Below are 21707 nucleotides of genomic sequence, written 5' to 3'. Positions count from 1 at the left end.
GAGCCAGAAAGCAGAGTGCTATGGGCTGGTTCCCTGTAGCTTTCATGAGAATGGCCCCCAAAGGCTTTGAATTCAAGGGTCCTCGTGGGTGGAACTCTTTTGAAAGATTTGGCCTAGTTGGAGAAGGTGTGTTCCTGGGGCTTTGAGCTTTCAAAAGCCCACAGAAGGCTCAGTCTCGGTTTTCTGGTTGTTGTTTGTTGTGTTTTGTTGTTTTTGTTTGTTTGGTTTTGTTTTGCCTTCTGCTTGTGCATCAGGGAGTAAATTCTGAGCTACTGCCCTGGTGTTCTGCCTCCTACCTGCTGCCACAGGTCCTGCCAGATTAATCCTCTGAAAGTGTAAGCAAGACCTCACTTAAATCCTTTAAGTTGCCTTGGTATGTTGTCTTTTCACAGTAATAGAAAAGCAACAAAGACCTGTGTGTGTGTGGGGGGGGTGGGGGGGTGGGAGGGAGGGAGGGTGGTAGTGGTAGTAAATTTAAGTAGTAATGGCCACAGTGAAGACATGACATTTAAACAAATAACTCCCAAGACATGAAGGAATAAACATTTAGTTCTCTTGAAAAAAGAGCAAGAAGTTTTAAACTGTTAAAAAAACAAAACCCTAATACGCATGACAAATATATAATAGTTTCAAAGAGGACAACAAACGAAGCACACACAAAAGATCATTTTAGGTAGATGATAATAAGCAAGTGACAAGATCTTGAGGAAGGAACCTGTCTTGGATGGCTGCTCCAGAAGGAGCAAGAAAGCCAGGGTGGCTGGAGCAGAGTGACCCACGCGTCAGGGAAAGCAGTCAGCTGAGGTCAGAAGCCACCTATCTGTGGCCAGCCAGAAGCTGGAGGAGTATGGACAGTGTCTTGGATTCTGAGAGTGAAAGTCAATGCAGGCTTTTGAGAACAAAGCCACAGTGTCACTTAGGCTGATAAGTGACATTCTTTTTTTTTTTTTTTAATTTTTTATTAGGTACCTTCCTCATTTACATTTCCAATGCTATCCCAAAAGTCCCCCATATCCACCACCACCCCACTCCCCTACCCACCCACTTCCCCTTTTTGGCCCTGGCGTTCCCCTGTACTGGGGCATATAAAGTTTGAATGACCAATGGGCCTCTCTTTCCAGTGATGGCCGACTAGGCCATCTTTTGATACATATGCAGCTAGAGTCAAGAGATCTGGGGTACTGGTTAGTTCATATTGTTGTTGCACCTATAGGGTTGCAGATCCCTTTAGCTCCTTGGGTACTTTCTCTAGCTCCTCCATTGGGGGCCCTGTGATCCATCCAATAGCTGACTGTGAGGATCCACTTCTGTGTTTGCTAGGCCCCAGCATAGTCTCACAAGAGATAGCTATATCTGGGTCCTTTCAGCAAAATCTTGCTAGTGTATGCAATGGTGTCAGCATTTGGAAACTGATTATGGGATGCATTCCTGGATATGGCAATCACTAGATGGTCCATCCTTTCGTAAGTGACATTCTTGATTTGTTAAAGGACTATCAGGATGACAGTGAAGGTGAGACACTGGCCAACTCCACAATGGGTCCTTCTTCATAGCTGTACTGTTTTACACACACACACACACACACACACACACACACACACACACACACACACATCTCAAACCCTTAATTTTATTTCCTAAGAGGAATAAAGAACTGGATTACTGAGAGCCTCTGGTGACATTTTGATCAAAAGATTCATACTAAACTTTGTTTATGTATGCTTCTGCTTTTTAAAGACACTTGGTCTTTATTATAGATTCACCAACATTGGATTCGTGGCCAACAGTAACAGCACCTACACCTGAATGCAATTATCTAATGAATAGACTGTAAACATACCAGAGCCTTCTAGCAGGAAGCACTATTTAATTCGATCCTATACAGCTGTCACCAACAAATGGAAAGGAAAGAAAAAGCAATTTACAAAATGCAAATGTATGCATTAAATGTACCTCAAAAGAATACTTGTTTATAAGATATATATACATACATATATATATATATGTGTGTGTGTATGTATATATGTATATGTGTGTGTCTGTCTGTGTGCATATATAACCTGTAGCTTTTCATTTTGTTTTTTATTTTTGACAGGTTCATACATGTATATGATGGATTTTAGTTCTTTCCAACATGTGTTTTCCTATTTTATCCATCTTCCTTCTCCTACTAAAACTGTATTCTCCCTAATATATACCCTCTTCTATATCATGTCTTGTGTATGTGTAAGAGAGACTAGATGAATTTAGATAATTTTACTTCTATATAATACTCCACAATCACATATTCTCTGTACTTTTTTACCAGTTGTGAATCTTAGTCTTGACTGCTATCTATTACAAATTGAAACTTTTCCAATGAAACCTGAAAGCTATACTAACCTATAGAAAGCTAAGTGTTTAGAGGGTACTATTACACCTTATTCATTTATCAAAACAGCAGTAGTAGATCCTCCCCTAGCGCCTATTACTTCCCAAGCCATAGGTTCTTAGCTTGCATACCACGAGTTCTCTTGGCATGCATTATCTTCTGTCAAGTGGGTCTTCAATCCAGTTTTAAAATAACAGTTACCTCCCACCCCCAATTTGTAGTCTGAATGAGAAATAGGTTTGGTCTACTATTTGGGAAGAATGAAGAAGTATGGCTGTGTTGGAGGAGGTGTGTCATGGAGGGTGGAATTTGAGGTTTCAAAAGCCTTTCTGCTCATACTTCTGGAACACGATGTAAACTCTCATATTCTGCAGCTGTAGCTCCAAGTAAACTCTTTCCTTTGTAAGTTGTCTTAGTGTATTATCCCAGTAATAGAAAAGTAACTCAGGCCACCCCTTAGTATTCATAGCACTACTGTACCAATGAGGGTATTTTCTAAAGCCAGTCATTAACTCACAGCACTCACAGTCAGAAAAACACTATTGCTGATTCTTTTCCCTCAGCAGGCTGCACAGCATCTTCTAGCACTGTGAAAACTAACCATCAATGAAAAAGCTTTCATCTCAGCTCCAGTTTGATTTCTCCATGTCCTATGACCTGTGTGATATACTTAGCAATATGGTCTTACCACCAAGTACTGTGGGCCACCGGGAGCAAGTCTGTATTGTTTTGGAAGCTTCCTGGACACCCATCACCAATGGCTTATAGGAAGAAACTTGCAAGAAACATTAAATCTGAATATTTTCTGTATTTTCCTATTACTGTAGGACTTGTGTTTAGGACAAAGAACTCAAATCTTTTCTCTCTCTCATTTCTTTTATGTAAAGGTTTTAATTCTCCCATCAAATCCAGTTAAGCCTTTGTTATGGCTCCATCTCCCTTCACTCCTTGCTGGCTGATTCTTGAATAGTACTGTGAGGTTGATCCTCAGTCAATGGGGAAAAGGCATGGGATCAGCATATAGATTCGGAAAGAACCTAAGTTCTTGTCTCTGTGTGTTCACATTTCTGAGTGTACCCTCTTCTCAAAAAGTTATGTTTTGTCTTGGTCAGTTGAAGTGGTGATCTCTTTCTTTGTGACTCTGAACTCATATATAAAATATAAAATATCCCAGACACTGAGATGTTTGAGTAATTAAATCCATGTGTCTTCAATATTCAATTAGTGAGGATGGTGAAATCCAAAGATGTGCTTTCTAGTGAGACATCCCGTAAGTGGGATTGTGAGAGCTTGGTTTCTTCACTATTTCTTTTATCTCCTGGCCAGGTGAGTAATTTTGTCCCATTTTGTGTTTGTCCCAGTTTGTATTCCAACTATGATCTGTTGCTATACATCCAAAGCAACAGAATTAACCACTAATGAACTGAACTCTCTAAAACAGAGTCAAAATAAACCCTTTATACCTATGGGTTGATTTCCAAGTCAAGGATTTGAGCATAGAGTAGTTCACATCTTAACAGTTATCTGTGTATCTGCAAATGACCGTGAAAATTATGTAAGAATTGATTTGAGTGTACAACTAGTGTTATCAAATAAACTAATTCTCAGATGCAGAATTGTGACTAATGAAGATTTCTTATTGGGGAAACACTCTCCATTTTGTTCCTGAATGTCTGTGACAGCTTTTGCCTGGTACTCTTCAGGAATACTTGTATGGTTATGTAGCTTCAGATAAAAGTATTGTTTTTCTTCAGGCGAACAACAGATTGCTCTCTATCTGACGAGATAAGAGAGATCATGTGGCAACTGGAGCTAATGTTTGGACAGTTTTTTAAAGCAGTGTCTGTGTAGATTGGAGGTCTTCTGATGTAAGCAAGTTTTACTGGATCAGTCTCCAAATTACCACCTTCACATTTGGGGTTGAAAATGGCTGTCTCTGTCTATTGCATTGTGGATAATAAAGGCCTTTGTTTCTTATGTTCAGTCTCATGTCTTCAGCCAGAATGTATGAAAGTCTGCAAGGCTAGATTATAGACTTGAAGTAGAGTACATACTTCTGACTATTTACAATTCTTGGCATATTTATAATTTAAAAATTCAATCTAAAATTATTTTTTTTAGCTTTTCCTTGCAAGCTCAGGGTCAGAAGAGTGAGAACCTCTTCAGTCCAAAAACAACAGCAATAGTATCATTACTTCTTGAATCATTTCTAAAAAGGCCAAAATATTCATTGAATCAAATAGCATCTCATAATGTGTTTCCTTTTTACAATAAAATTAAAGTATGTTCTTTTTTTCCGGCTTTAAGGATTATTTTGTGTATAAAACTTCTCATAGGAACTTCAGCCATCTACTGGCAAGTCAAAATAACACCATTTAAGTTGGTCTCCGTTAAAGAAAAATAAAGTATAATTTGAGAAATGACCATAATTTTACATATATAAAAGCTACTTTGATGGAGATAGCATTTTAAGAGACACTGAAACATAGATTAAAAGTAGGTAGAAATGTAGGGTTTCCTGATTTATACATGAAATAATTTATATGGGTGATGCTCATAAATGCAATTCTAATATCTAATTATATCTTTTATTACTCTATTTTGCAGAAATACTTGTGAGACTGCATCAGAAAAAAATCAGAATAGTGCCTTATTTGTGGCACTATTATCATAACAATGCTGGTATTCATGAATGATAGCAAGTCAAGAGTATGTGAGAAATTTTATTACAAAAAAGAGGCTATTAGAAGCTTAATTTAAAATGAAACACTACAATAGGGTCAGACCTTATATCTTGATAAGGTTTCAGCTTTCACTACTGGGGCTTCTTAAGAATGAAGTCTAATTTAAAATGCAAAAGAAGCTCAGACAGGAATGGAAATTCCCAATGGTGACTGAGCTATGCTTGGGTCTACTTGCTACTTGCTAAATCTCCATTACAGCACTGTTTCCTGATGCCTGTTTCTAAGCTGCCAATCACACAATGCAAAACACAAATGCCAATGTTTAAGAAATGATACTATCACTTTCCATTTTTCACTCTCCTCTAATTTTCGATATGGCATCTTCCAAGTTTCTCTTAGTTTCAGAGATTTTTATTTGTACGGTTTAATGGGTATATTCTTGGTTAGGTATGTTCTAGTGATGATGTTCAGAAGACTATTAGTGATGCTTGGTTGAGCCTGTAATACGTTTCTTGCTCTATACATGTACAGCAGAGAGTGGGCTGACCTTAGTGTCATTCATCTATCTCCTTTCCACCTGGAGAACTTCCTTTGATTTACTGGGGAATCACTTACATGAGTTTCTGAACCTGGAGATGCCATGGGGTCATTTTCCCCTGTTTTTAACTCATTTTTACCTGAACTTAATGCCTTTCAGACCTTGGAAGCTTGATAAATATACCTCTTCCATCAACTGGGCTGATGCTGTTATTGTTGGAGGTTGCTATGCTAGGTTTTCTTCCTTCTGCTGGGACTGCTGCTAATGGACGCTCTACCTTATGCCCCACGTTCTATGCTTGCTTGCACTGAAGACCTCAGTGACCTGGAGACCCCACACAAGGGTAGGAACAACTTTACGCAAAGTGTCGTTCTTATTGCAGCCATGTTACACGTGTGTGCTCACATTCTTAGAGACTTTAAATAAATGTTACCTAGCTTGCTTTCTTCAGTAATACATTCACGGGAGATTAAGCACCACAAATAATGAAATTGTTCTGACCGCTTGATGATGAGGATGTTGTTATTAGCCCCTTCATCCTTTTATGACTAGTTCTTTTTCTGCAAACAATTCAGAATTTGGTAGTCCCTTTTGTTATCCCTCATAACTGGTGATGAGACTTGTTAGTTACAATCATGGATACTGGAAGATCAGGGTCTGAAAACAGCACCGCTGTTTACTTTTCCTCTGATCTTGGGCAAATCACTTGAGCTATTTATAATCTCCAGTTCTTAGGATAGTTTCAAATATAGGAAAGAGGTAACACACAAATCCCTAAGACCAGCGATTGGTTGCATCATGCTTATGATGACTTTTGGTATTAAGCATTAGTTATCATGTCAATATTTAATAATACTACTTGTTTTTTTTTTTTTTTAAGATTTTATTTATTTATTTATTTATTTATTTATTATATGTAAGCACACTGTCACTGTCTTCAGACACTCCAGAAGAGGGAGTCAGATTTCGTTACGGATGGTTGTGAGCCACCATGTGGTTGCTGGGATTTGAACTCTGGACCTTCAGAAGAGCAGTCGGGTGCTCTTACCCACTGAGCCATCTCACCAGCCCCAATACTACTTGTTTGAGCATTAGAATCTCTACAATTTTATATTGATGCTCACTCACTGTACTCCATATATGTTTTTTAAATCTTTTTGATGCATTTCTGGAAGCTGTAATTCACCTGAGTGCATTGTCATACTTCATCAATTGCCATCTACATAATGTAGCTGAAAACAACCCAACTTGCCAATCCCAAATTATCAAGCTTAGTTGTCCCCTAAGATTGATGACAAATGACATATAAACGATCCTCTAAGATGCAAATGACAAACATGAAGCTTTGTTTTCTGCTCCTGAGAATCCTTATCCATATTAATGAAGGAGGTAGGAGCAACAACCCTGTCCCAGATCCCAGTGGAAGTAGAAAGGAATGGTCCATTTCTGTGCAACATTCATTCTGAAACTGATCCAGGTCACTGACTCGGTACAAATGAAGTTCCTCTCTGCTTCAACTCAATTACTAATGAACATCCTGATTGCCCTCAAAAGGAAATTGGCAGCTATAGTAGGTGATACAAGGAATTTGTACCTCAGGCAATCCAACTATAGATTTCTGTCCTCAATGTAGCTTCCAGATAGTCCCCCAAGGAGAAACTTAAGTAGAACATGTTAAGTAAAAACTCAACCACAGAAAACAGACAAATGAGTACCAGGGCATGGAGTCTGAGTTCTCTGAAGTTGGGAGAGAGATGGACAGAAATAGGAGGACCCCCAACCCCTTTCCTTTTCTTTTCTGAATCTGTTCTTGAGCCTTTGATAAGAGTGTATGGTATTTCCTCCATTTACTTTTTCCACATTTAGGGCTAGCACTATGGTGAAAGGCATCCATGTCCTACGAGAGCTTATACTGACATGATAGGGAGGTTGTACTGGAGGAAGACTCTAGAGCTTAGTAGGAACTCTCTGCCTCTACCAGTAGTTCAAATGTATTGAGTTGATCCACACTGGAATGTTAGCATATACCCCAAGCCCATGAAAATATGTATAACATTATAAAACTTACAAAGGGGTATATGATTTTGAAGCACAGAAAGTATCATTAAATAATTAACAGACACGTTAAAAAGAATTTCTCTTATTTCATAGACAAAATAAGAGAGTAATAGGGCACAGAGCCATAAAACATATAGCTAAACATTACAATTATTTTTTCCAATACATTCCTCAGAAACTTCCAAGTGACTTTCATAATATTCACAAAGTTCTCACAACGTCTTGCTGATCATAGGAATCAGGCTCAATTTCTCCAAAGAGGCCAGAAGATGTCTTTAAATATGATATTTGGTATCAATTTGGACTTACCCCACAACTATTGCCATTGGACTAACTCTCAGGAGCTGGAGTGATATTGACACAACTAAATAAATTGAAATAGCCAAATTGTATGGCAGTGGGCTAACTGGCTTGTCTCAGTGCTTTTGTGAGTATGAAGTGCATCTCATTGTAATAATGTGCTGGGATTAACAGTGGCCTGGCCTCAATGTTCCCATAACTACAAAATGCATTGCATTATAACTACCACTTATTTTAAGACAATTTGGAGGTTGATTCTAAAATTATTTTTAAAGGACTTAAAGAAGGGAATGTTCACTTGTTTCTACTTTTTTTAAAGGGTTTAATTAGATAGCAAGGTCATCATGCTACTTCAGTTTCATGAGTGCTGGGATTGTAGATATGTGTCTCATGCCTAACTAGGACAGAATTGTTTAAAACTGGCCTATCAGGACTGCCTTCCAAAATGCCCAACAAGAGGCTGAAAGAGTCAGATGCAGATATTTACACCCAACCAATGGACAGAAGCTGGTGACCCCTATGGTTGAATTAGGGAAAAGCTGGAAGAAGCTGAGGAGGAGAATGACCCTATAGGAAGTCACCAGCAGTCTCAACTAACCTCGATCCCCAGGATCTCTCAGAAACTGAGCCACCAACCAGGCAAATACACCAGCTTATATGAGGCTCCTAACACATATACAGCAGAGGACTGCCTGGTCTGGACTCAGTCAGAGAAGATGCACCTAACCTTCAAGAGCTCCAGGAAGAGGGGAGGTCTGGTAGGTTGAGGAGAGTGGGGACATCTTCTTGGGGTGTGTGTAGGATGTGGAACAGTTGAAGGGTGGACTGGGAGGGGATAAAGACTGAACTGTAAAAAAAGATTAAAGAGTGAATTAAAAAACTAAAATAAAACTGTATTTTTCCTTGGAACATTCCTTCTCCGATTTTAATATGCAATGCTATTTGCCATTTTTTGGAGTTTTCCCTCATGTTTCCTATGGCAGTTTCTTCATAAAAATGGGTGAAAATGCATTTTTTTCCATGGGTTGAAATAATAGCTACACATTTTCTCTGCAGCAAATATGTATGTTTACAGGTAAATACAGACAGTTCAGAATAATATCTGTGGCTTGAGAGTGTCACGACAAAGCCTATAAAATCTACTTTTCTTAGAATAGGAAACAAAACACCCATGGAAGGAGTTACAGAGACAAAATTTGGAAGTGTGACAAAAGGATGGACCATCTAGTGATTGCCATATCCAGACATCCATCCCATGATCAGCTTCCGAACGCTGACACCATTGCATACACTAGCAAGATTTTGCTGAAAGGACCCAGATATAGCTGTCTCTTGTGAGACTATGCTAGGGCCTAGCAAACACAGAAGTGGATGCTCACAGTCAGCTATTGAATGGACCACAGGGCCCCCAATGGAGGAACTAGAGAAAGCACCCAAGGAACTAAAGGGGTCTGCAACCCTATAGGTGGAATAACAATATGAACTAAGCAGTACCCTGGAGCTCTTGTCTCTAGCTGCATATGTATCAAAAGATGGCCTAGTCGGCCATCACTGCAAAGAGAGGCCCATTGGACTTACAAACTTTATATGCCCCAGTACAGGGGAACGCCAGGGCCAAAAAGGGGGAGTGGGGGGTAGGGGAGTGAGGGGGTGGGTATGGGGGGCTTTTGGTATAGCATTGGAAATGTAAATGAGCTAAATACCTAATAAAAAATGGAAAAAAATTAAACAAAAAAATGTACATTTGAGTGACTAGTCTGCTGGGAATAAGTACATGCAATGTCTGAATTAGATTTGGCAATTTTTAAAAGTAGAGACTATTAGTTAACAGTATGTTTACTCTTAGATACTGATGATGTAATATTACAGAAAATGTATTTTTATATGTTAGCATTGGTTGACAATACCATTATTTATTTTTGTTATTTTGTTTCTTTACACGGTTCATAAGTCTTTCTGCTACTTCTTCATAAACTCATTTGTGAGTGACGCTGTTAGGAGGTAATCACACATTGGGATTAAATACTACATATTTTCTATTTTTAGAAATATCCAGTATTATAGAAATTGTGCATTGAAATAGTATCACTTTATCTTTTGTGAAAACAGGAACATAGTAAACAAAACACACTATATGTAAGAGAGCTAGAACCTTAGTCAGATTTGGGACGTTGAGGCTAGATGGGAAGTTTGTTCTCACAGATAGATGCAACTGGTATAGAGATTTTCATTTCCTCTTTTAACTAAGAATATATTCACATTTTCACCCATCAGAAGCAATAAAATATCCATTGGAAAAAAATCACATCTTCAAAACTACCTGGTTGGAGAACTGTTCTCAATGACCTTAAAAGAAACAATGGCTTTACATAAAATGTTCCATGGAATGTTAAGCCATTTACAAGACGTTTTAGTAAAGTGGTGTTAGAATCGTTGTCTATCCTGATTATAGCAGTCTTTTCTCATGTGACAGTTATGAATCTATTATGGGAAAGATGATGTGGCTCAGTGAGCCAGGAGTGTGGCTTACAGTGTTTGTGCATGAGTGAGTGTGTGGTTTGTTGTGTCTAAGTGGATAAAACTTGAAACATAACATTCTTTTTTTTTCCTCAGAAAATAATTTGATTGCAGAATCAATTATTTTTGTTGTAATATCAAATCAACATTTTAGTAAGCATATTAGTATTTTAAATAATTTATATCCAATCTGAGTCATGATTTTCAATTAGAAAATCTTAAGACTTATGACTTTTAATGGATTATTATTTCCATTTATGAACATGGAAATTAAACTATGGATGGTATTTCTCAAAAATCTTCTAAGTATTTTCTAATGTATGTCTCTAATGAAATGTATATTTCATTGTAATGGTTGTATCTGTGAACATGGAATCATGCTTTTATGAAAAACTGATACTCAAACTATTTATATTTGTAAGAAAGTTGTGATAATGTCTGTGTAAATAAGATACTTAGAACATTTTAAGCACATTTTAAATATTTCAATATATGATTCAAGTAGAATTAGAAGGAGAAAATTTGGTCCTGAAGCTTTAAACAATATAGGTATTAAACATTATGTCTTTAGATAGATAACATTCGTGGAAGTTAGAAACATAAGAACTATATATTTGGCTTTTTCCTTTACAGCTCTTCTAATATTAATAATACTACTCAATTTTGAACGTGAGTCCTTTTTCTTCATCACATATTTTATGTGAGAGGCCCTCACTCTGGGTTATCCAGGCTGGGTTTGAACTTGCAATCTTTCTATGTCAGACTCTTGAGTTTCTGTGTTTTCAGGCACATACTCTTGTACCTTGATAACCTTTCTCTTTTTAAAGGAAAACTAGACTTTCCAAACTATGAATCTTTTCTGTTTTTGATGATTTCTTGAATATTTCTTTAGAAAAATATATTGAAGAATATATGATGTGAGATAATTTTATAAGGTTATGCAATTTCTTAAAACAGGAGTGTACCATGGTTGAGCCATTCTGTTTTCTGTGGCGTACATGGTAAAGCTTCCATTTTCTATATCTTAAGTTCCTTGTGAATAGAGATTTGTCACAGTAATTACCATCATTTATGTAGTCTTCTTATGTCATGCTTTCTATCAGTTTTAAATTTGAGAGATTTTTAAAGAAGCCCTATCATTTTGCATACCAAGTTTGCTGATTCTAAAGTGGATTTCCCAGTTACTTCTCTGGTGTGCTGTCCTAACCTACAGATGAGGTCAAAAGGAGGTGTTAAGAGCAGGAGGTGTCCTGCAGTTTCCTTCCAGAGCATGCTTGTAGGCTATCAAACATGATCAGGGAGAAATGTGTCTGGAGCTCTATTTAGTTCCTTATAGGTTTTATAAAATTCACTTTAGCCCAAGTGTGTGGTTCTGTTATAGCCTTTGCTATTTAGTAGGCTCCCTATTAGCAAAGCCTGTCCAAACTCTTTATTACAGGAAAGGAGACATGTGCTTTTCTTCACCAGGGCACTAGCATTTTTCAATCAATTCCTCATTGCCTTTACAAAAACACATCGTATTTTCTTTATATGTTTTTGAATTCTATATGTTTATTTCATAACCCTAGATTTTCCCAGACATTCAAGGCATCTATTTAAATACATTTGTTCTATTTTTTCCCTCCTGGGTCTATTGTTTTATTGGGCAGTTTCAATATTCTGGTACTACATAAGCTTTTCCTCTTACTCAGACACTGGAGTCTGTAATAATAGCAATCAAGACAGTTCATTCTGACAAATGTGTGTCAGAAAGAGCCTGCTGTGGCTTTGAAATATTGAAAGTGACTGATAACATAATGTGTAGAGCAGAATAAATGCATACAAATGGGAGTTTTAGCTGAGCAGTCAGAGGATGAACTAAATACAGTGTCAGAACTCGGCCCTGAAAGCTCCTGATGCCAGTGGTTACAATGGCAAATTACTAAATGCACTTTGCAAAAATGTTTTATGAATAAAGCAGAGGTCAGAGAGTTATCATCCCTCTTTGTGCCTCTGCATCTATGGAAAACGCAGCGAGGTGATGTTCCTTTAAAAACTTTCTGGCATGAAAAGTCAGACATTGTTTAAGACGATAAAAAGGTAGTAAAGGGCAATTGAGAAATATGATTAGAAAGTTGACATGAGCATTAAGTGTTGAAAGTGACAAAGCTGGCTAGTGGACAGCCAGGGTTACATCAAACCCACTACAGTAGTCATCTCACTATGTCTACATATCACCACTGGCAAACCATAGTCCAAACTATAAATTGAAAAATTATAAAAAGCAGTCCAAAATATTAATTGAAAATTTCTAAAAATAAGGAATTCTAAGTTTCAAATCGCATGCCATCATGGTATAACCTGATGCTGTCTTGTATTGTTCTGTTCAGGATGTGAATCACGTGTTTGTCCTTTGTATCCACACTGCATATTCTACTCACTCTTGCCAGTATCCTTAGGCTGATAAGGCTGTTGCAATAGCAAAGTGCTGGTAAAGAAGTAACCCTCATTTTACTTAATAATGGCCACAAAGTTCAAGACTACTGAAGCAAAAAAGGCATTAGAGCATAAAACGCAGAAAGATGGCTCAACTCTGATACTTACATGCCAATGATACAAAGCCTATGGATAAATAACTACGTAAATATGAGGTTTAGCATTATTGGTGGCTGTATTTATCCACTTGGGATCTTGAGTCAGATCCCCCATGGATCAGAAAGAAGTGTTGCATTAAGATACATCCAGAAATGTAGGGGGAAATGTTGACTGATAAATTGCTAAAACCTGCTCTCATTTTTGAAAGGCATACTGACATTTAAAATGGGACATTTGAAGAAAGAGCTAATAAAACTAAATCCTTCTAATATTTGAACACTGCATAGCTGGCAAATAAAGTATGAGACTCCCTGGCTTTACATGAGACATATGTTTTCCTGATTTCTGCTTCTCCAATGATAGAACTCCTAATAAAATCACCTCTTGATATGTAGAGTCCAGCAGGGACTGGACTGTCACCCAAGAAAGAAACTGCTGTGTACTAAAAGTAAGGTATTTCCTGAAAGCTCAGTTAAGCTGTCAAGCTACTGTGGAAAAAACTCTCTCCCCCTCATTTTCCCTCTCTCTTTCTTTTCTTCTTTCCCTGGCTCTCTCTCCTGGCTAACTATATTTGGAAGGCAGCTCATTCTTCCTCAGGGATGTCAAAGCTGGAGATGTAAGTTGAAAGGGTCTGTGCATATTCTTCTGGCAGTTTTCACACATACAAAACAGAACACTTCTGGGCAGTGTTATAAATATCGGTATTATAGAATATGCCTCCAACCATGTTCTTTTTAGAAGTGCGAATGAATTTCGTATTCTCCAGTCTCAGAGTTCAAAAGTCTAAGGCCGAGATTCACTGGAAGTGGCAGATGCCTTAGGAGCTATTGCCAAATATGTTAACTAATAAAAATGGAACTGGTCCTCTCTGCTGCTATCAGGGAGGTTACTCAAGAACAGTAGATACTGCCATGAGTGCGGGGCACTTGGGGACTGCTTAAGTTGTCCCCATTCTTTCTTCTGTAATTTATACAGGGTTAAAAAATGTTCCACATGGTTCCTTATTTCTAAAATCTAATTCTCATCCCCATTTAAACTCTGTTTTGGGTGTATATCACGTGTCATCTGGATTAGTGCTATACACTTATGATAACTCTCCCAGAGCTACAATCTAGATAATAAATAACACTGCAAACTAGATGGATCTTTATGGAAATTAAGCCTGTTATGTTTGGCATGTCTGAGATCCCTTAGTGACTTCTGATCATGCTCAGGATCAGTCAGGACCATGGCCAGGCATCTCTAGCCTCAGTGAATGAATCCAAGAGGTTCCTTTGTCTTTCCATCTGCTCTCGGGTTTGTTGGCTGTATGCCTACCATCTTGATGCTTCATGGAAGTTCTTTCTCCTTTTCTTTCTACTTCACCAACTCTGTTTGTTGCTAGGTTCCCTGAAGTCAATACACAGGACTGATAGTTTGAAAAATACCTGCCTTTTCTCTCTCAATTCGTGGGGCTAAGCTTTGGTTTAGGCTGTGTGCAAGGTTAATAGCTTCTGAGGTTCAACTCTCTTGGGTCTCTGCAAGTCTGTTCTCTGATCTTCTGTTCTTATAGGACCACCAGTTATACTGGATAGGGCATAATTCATTGACTTTATTTAACTTCAGTTACTTCTTTAATATATAATCACCTTCCGAGTTATTAGGGTTAGGGCCTCTTTATTATGGAGAACACTGGCTCAAATAAATGTTCTCCAACTTCAGTTGTTGAATTGTCCTTTCAGCGCCAATTCATCTAGGAAATCTTGCTAATACTTCCACACACCCAGATTTCTCCATGTTCTTAGCATACCTTACATGAGCAGAAGGATACTTATTCACCTTTCAATAGACAGTAAATGACTTAGACTGAGGCTGATTACAGTATAAGTCATTGTTCATCATAAATGTATGGCACTTTATATGTGGTCAACACATTGTTGAGAGCCACCAAGGTCCCATAGATCTCCACTGCAAAGAACCCTAACTGCCACTCCTTCACAGAAGCCCACACTTGTGTCTCAGACAGGATTTCCTTCAGGTCCCTTTCTATCTTTAATGAACCCAACTTTGCTTTACTTTTGGCTCAGTATGAAGTTAATTTATCAAATTCACAAATGCAAGTTGTAGCTGGGTGGGGCTCTCTACACAAAGCTCATCCAGTCACGTTCCCTTTGCTGGAGACAAATCTGTGTTTTCCCTTTCGGCTGTCTCCGAAATTTTTATGTGTCCTTGGGGTTATTGTCTACATTATTCCTCTAACGGGAAGCATCGACATATTCACAGATGTCGAAGTGGAGTGAAGTCACACAGTAAACAGCCCGCTAACAGAGATGCATGGATTTTAAATAATAATGACAGGAGCAGGAAAAGTTGCGAACCTAAAGATGGTGATTGCTGGTGTTTATAATGGGGCCCATCCTTCCTGTACTGTGTGAGCTCAACGGAGCGATAGCATTCTTTTAGAACTTTCCCTTGTGCAATCTGGCAGTCCTGAGACTTAAATCCTGGGTTCTCAAAAGAATGACTTCTCTGTGCTGCCTGCGAAACTGCTTGTGTACACAAGGGCATCTCTGGTGGCAAAGAAAGACGCTCCCTAAGCTGTGGGAACACGTCAATTGGCGGCCGACTGTTGGGGTTAAGATGGATCCTCACTGTTGGCAGAAGATGTGAGAGGCTCTGAAGGTGGCATGCAGTGGCTCATTATTTACGTTTTTCCGGAAGGGATTTCTTCATCTTTTGTGAGATTATGCAGACTCTGTATCCTAAAGGTAGCCAGTTTTCAGTGAATGATTATATAGATGATGGTCACAGTGGCTTTTTAGGCCTAAAATGGTCACCTTCACATCTGAATAAAACTGAATCTGATCATTTTGTATTCAGCTTGCTAGCTCTACAAACCTTTGTTTCATAATGGAAAAAAAATTGTAGCATGTGTATGAAAGGTTTCAAGGGACGACTCCATTTAAGCCTTCAGTTTGTTCTCCTTTTATTTTAATCAATGATAACACAGAAAAGCTTTGCTTGAAGTTTTTTTTTAAAGCTTTTCTTTGAACAAGCCACTTTTCTCATTTATTTTTTACAATTTTATACATGCAATGAAGGTCAAAAAAGTTCTTAGATTTAAAGTAGGACATAGAATTCTGCATAAACCCTTCCAAAGGGCTTTTATTTATTTATTTTTTTACTTTTTTATGTAAGGAGTCTGAAAGGCAGAGTCAGCAGCATTGGCTTAGGAGCTGGCGTGCATGCCACCCTTTCTTCCCAGCACCAAACTGCCCAAGAAAGGAAGCCACATGGAGGCCCTGCATGGTTTGCTTACACATTCATTATCTCTCCCCACACCTCTACTCCTGCACAGTAAAGGTAAGTGACATGCAGGTTTTAAGACCCTTAGTTTACAAAGAGGACAGTGGAAGTGTTGGTAAAGGTGGCTCAGTTTTAATTTTTCTCAGGATTAGAAAAAAAAAAAAACCTGAAGAAGACAAATCTATGCTTTTATCCTAAATGGAAGCACATTGCATTCTCCTGGTATAAAAAGATAAAAATCTCAGAACAAATGATAGCTCTTTAAATCGAGTTTATTGAGGTAACATTAGAATTGTTTGTCCCGATAATTAGATTTATTTGTCATGAAGTGAGGGGGACCTCACTTCATGAAGGACTGGTAAGTGTCCTGTTTGGGCTGATATCTGCATGTGAACAGGCTTTAGAAGTTAGCAATATGTGAGCAGATTTGTGTGTGTGTGTGTGTGTGTGTGTGTGTGTGTGTGTGTGTGTGTGTAGACATGCTCTCGAAGCTGAGGCAGGTAGTAGGGCAGGAGTTACCCAGAGGCAATTCGAGGTCTGAAAGTAAGGCAGAGAGGCACAAGTCAGCCCTGAGAATCTCACAGTGCCTTGGAAATCAGTTATCAGGTGTGCTGGCTAGTTTTACATCAATTTGACACAAGCCAGGCCATTTGGAAAAAGGAGAATTTAAGTTGAGAAAATTCCTCCCCCTATATTGGCCTGTGAGAAGGCCTATTGGCACTCTGTGGGGCATTTTCTTGGTTGATGACTGATGCAAGGGGGTCCAACTCACTGAGGGAAGAGCAACTCCTGGACTAGGGGTCATGAGTGCTATGAGAAAGTAGGCTGAACAAAACAAGGGCAACAAGGCAGTAAACAGTACTTCTCATGGCTTATGCATCAGCTCCTGCCTCTAGGTACCTGCCCTATTTGAGATCCTGCCCTGACTTCCGTCAGTGATGGCCTGCCATGCTGAATTGTAATCTGAAATAAACCCTTTACTTTTGACCATGCTATTCGATCACAACAGTAGGAAGGGTAACTAAGACAGCAGGGAGAAAGAGAGTAACCTGTCGGTTCTTTATATATCTTTCTGTTCTTATTTTCATCATGCCTGATTCAATACTCACTACTACTTACATTCAGAACATATGGTTTTGAAGATGGAGTAGACTCTGAGGACTACAACTCTATTGGTAGAAAGAAATAGAAAGAATAATACTGGAGAAATATAGAGTTATGTGTAATCAGACCCCTCTCAGGGTCAGCCTTTCCTTTCTGGACTTTCTTTGCAGTAGCCTATATAAACACGACTTTACAACGCATAGTCCCACTCCTCTAGTTTATACTCACAGGGAATTACTGGAATTTTGATATGATACAGATGGGAAACACTGGAGTTGAGCCTTGGAATATAGGACACATGATTTCCTTTTCCAAACATCAAAAAACTATCATGGTAATGTTTTCTTCTCCCACTATGAAAATTAGGAAAGTTTTAGTGACTAGAACTGGTAACATTTTTACTTTCAAGGGACTATGATAAGCACACCAAATTACTGCAGTAGAGACAATGAATAAGCATGTGGTGACCTGGCACCAGTTAATGTCAATAGTCAAGACCAAGCACAATAACCATCCATAGTGATATCTCACATTTAGATGAGGTTAAAAGAACGTTGGAGTCATTGGCCCACAATTGTCCTTACAAATAAAAGTATCTGCAAATGTTGTGAAATATATTACAGAGTAGAAGGGACAAAGGAAGCAATAAAAGAGGTAAATTGGAAAGAATAATAGGAAAGAGCAGGAAAGTTAACAAACACCTATTAAAGCAGTGCTTCTCAGTGTGACTACGGCAGCAGCAGTAACTGGAATTTTGGTAGAAATAAAAATTATGCACACTTCAGAATCAGAAATGCTAGGGCTGGAGGCCAAAAATGATTGTTTTGTCAGGTCCCCCAGGTGCTCTGACACTTGCTTAAAGGTTGACAGGCGCTGTCTCAGGGTGAGGCACCAAACATCGCTGAGCTGGCCTTGAGATTTATTGAAAAAATAAAATAGCCACAGAATACTCACACAGTTCAGGAATGATCCTTCCTAGGAATGGAAGGTTCACAGTTTGCTGTGTTTACTCATTCTAAAGTCACTTTTTTTTTTCGTCTCTTTCTTCTTTAATGTCAGAACCAAGGCATGGTTCTTTCAACATACTGTCTCCCAGTAGCTCTTTCCTACTTTGTACGTCTATACCCCAACTCTATTTCTTTCATCCATCCTGCTGAACCTCCTATCTTGTACTTCTGATTTTTTTTCACACAGACATCTATATGCCACTACAAATTCAATGCACACAAACACATTTTCTCACTTTCTCCTTGTCGTGTTTCCTTCTATGTTCCTATTCACAGTCCTCCAGGTGAGCACGGAGTATTCTCTCCTCCTCTTCCTTTCACACTTCAGACTTTGGAGGTTCAAATCTCAGCCCAGCTACTTATTAATTATAATTTAACCACCAGCAGAGCTGTTACTTAGTCAGATTTCCTGACTATAAAATGGAATGTCAATAGTACCTACCCACAGTTGTTCTGAGGACAATGAGCAGTTAGTATGAAAACTTCAGAGGAGTGTCTGGCACGAGGTTACAGTGAGGGGTAGGTGCTCACATATGAATTATGATTCGTTGCACTGTGTTCCTGTATTCTCCAATATGTCTGTTTTCCTTCAGGTTCGTTGTAGGGACAGGACAGTTGACTATTCTATTCACCAGGTCATCTTAGACACCAGTGTGGATTCTACCACAGATCGCTCAGGTTGGGATAAATGTGGCCTCAGATGAACTCCCTACGTGGAGGGACAGAAGCACAGCTATGACAAAAGGACAGATTTCCTTTTCTTTTCTTTTGTATTGTATGGGAAGCACGCAAAGCTTGTCACATGTGTTGATGCTGTTAGTGCCGCTTGGTCACAGAGCAGGTGGACCCTGCCTCTGCAAGGAAGGATGCTTAGAGAGGTGGAACAGAGCATACTAATGAGCATTGTTCTGTTCACTCATTAAAGCCTCCAGATTTCAGTTATTTGCTTGAAGTCTGAGTTCTGTCCCCAGCACCCACATAAGATGGCTCACAATTGCATCTAACTCCTGCCCCAGCTGCTCAAACTACTGTGAAATAAATTAGGTAAGAGGGGATATTTGGAGCCTACCAATTAAAGTTGTAATGAATTATGGTTCTTCTATGATGAAAGAATGAACATCTTGGTTGACTAGAGCTTTGAGCTACTTGTAGCAAAAGATGATGGGATAGAAGAAATGCTGAAGCATTATCCAATTTTCCATTTCTGATGGACACATTGTTTGCCTTTGCCCAGCTGCTATAAGAGAGTTTCAGTTTCTATCATCTGCTCTGTTCTTCCAATGGAGGTTTCTCAGTTTGACTGCGTAAGTTTCTAAAAACCATCTACGTTTGACTTAAATAGATGCCCAGCACTCTATTGTGAAGGAGATAACTACCCAAGCAGGCACACTGGCAGTTTGGATGGCTCTCACTCAAGTCCAGCACACTTGCATGTGGTAGGATCTTGACATGTTAGTGTGGGTTCAGAGGTCAGCTCTGCCTCTCAGCTTTGTGACTTTGGAAAACTATAAACCTTTGAATATGTTTTCTCAAATGTCAAGTGAGGTTAATAACTGTTTAGAATCTTTTGTTGGGATTACGTTACTTCATATAGAGAGTGGCCTAATTATACATAGCACCTCTGAATTTCCTGTTCTTTTGCTATTTAACAATTTGAAAAACCACAGCTGAAATTTATGCCTTGTGCTTGCTGTCCGACTCTAAGTGCCTTTCTGATCTGGCATTATCTTGTAGTGAGTAACAAGTAACAGAGGGAACAATTAGTGTCACATAAACAATCTCTCTACTTAGAAGACAGTTACTCTCTCTGAAGTCAAAATTTGTCTTGTCACTAGAACAAAACAGTGCAGTCCTCTCCAATAGATATCATTAATGTTAAATATATTGTCAAATATATTGCTAAACTATTTTCTGTCATGGAACATTCTAGTTTGAAGCTGGATGTACTGACTTTACAATCTTTTTCTTGTGTTCCATGACACACATCTCACATGCACTTTAACACCAGATGGAGAATTGTAAAGATTTTACCATTTCCTTCATAAAATTCAGATGAATATATCCCATGTATATATCTGCAAGTTAGTATTCTAATTTGGTCCTGAAGTACATTTTTTGTGCTTTAATGTTTCTAGAAATAAGTTAATTTCCACAACTTTCTGCTGTTCACTTCCTACCATGTAGACTAGTCTGCTTAGCTTATTTTGGACTTGGTAGAACATAAACTCTACTTGGCACATACAATTTTGGAGAGTAAAAGAAGTTATAAACGGCAATACTTCCCTCTTAATTATGGAGAAATAGTTCATGTTTTAGACAAGAATTTTCTTGTAAGACCCACTTCTAGGAACTGGTTTTGTGTAATGCTTTTTGTAACACAAGGAAAATGTGATGGAACAGTGTAGTGTAGTACATGTTTAAGGTCTAAATTTCCTCCTTTTTTATATTGATGATTTAGTAGCCTTACCTTTGTGAAAAGACATCACGGTAGGGGCTGCCATGCTGCAGTGCAATGCCATACCCCCGGTCAGCAACAGTGTTCCCAACAGTGTAGAAGGAACAGTCGGGGTCGTTAATAGCCACATATTCCAACACAGCTGCATCCCATACAAAAGCATAGTTTCCATATTTTACCTGTGAAATTATGGAGGAGAAACAAAATAGGACCTAAGGTTAAAAATTCATAGAATAATAAATATTACAGTAGTACATGCAAAAATTATAGGCTACATGTGTTTAAGCAAACTCATGTTTGTGTTTCTGCTAGTCTATAGCTCTTTCATGTGGTGGAGGTAGACTAGTATCCATGTTTTCAGGCAGTGTGGCTGATAATAAAAGCATCCCTGAATTATAGCTGTCATGTGGACTGCAAGAATGTTAAAGACATATTTCTGAGCTTGCACTGTGTCTTACCACATAGATGGTCATTTTCAAAAACTATGCTTCTAAAATTGTTAAAAGATGCTGATTTTGTTAGGCTACTAGGACTAAACTAGGACACATTTCTTTACACCCTCTATGGCTTCCTCATGACCTATGTTTTACATAAATGTTCACAATTTACACTAAGGAGAGATTACTAACACTGCCCTATGCATAAATCTCCACTCTGTCTTCTTTGTCCAACTGAGTTTATCACTTTCCAAGTACTATTATGGATCTCTTACAGTTAGTGCCTAAATAAGTCTTTCTTGAGTGTTTTGTTAGCATGCATTAGAAAATTTTATTTCGTGCCATCTCTTCCCTTCCAAAGAAGCCCCTTTCCTTGA

The 21707-nt window shown here is 38.5% G+C and overlaps 1 protein-coding gene across 2 annotated transcripts in view; it reads right to left on the bottom strand.

Moving 5' to 3' along the window:
• Grid2 (glutamate receptor, ionotropic, delta 2) overlaps positions 1-21707 on the bottom strand; it is a 1448316-nt gene that overhangs the window by 149669 nt on the left and 1276940 nt on the right. For both annotated transcript variants that reach the window (NM_001370966.1, NM_008167.3), the window contains exon 14: positions 20906-21072. In NM_001370966.1, coding sequence (NP_001357895.1) covers positions 20906-21072 — 167 coding nt within the window. The remainder of the gene's footprint in view (positions 1-20905; positions 21073-21707) is intronic.

The sequence above is a fragment of the Mus musculus genome, chromosome 6 (assembly GCF_000001635.26).
Source record: "Mus musculus strain C57BL/6J chromosome 6, GRCm38.p6 C57BL/6J".
In the NCBI taxonomy this organism is placed as follows: Eukaryota; Metazoa; Chordata; class Mammalia; order Rodentia; family Muridae; genus Mus; species Mus musculus.
Note: the sequence above shows the minus strand (reverse complement) of the source record. Positions and strands in the feature narration are given on the sequence as shown.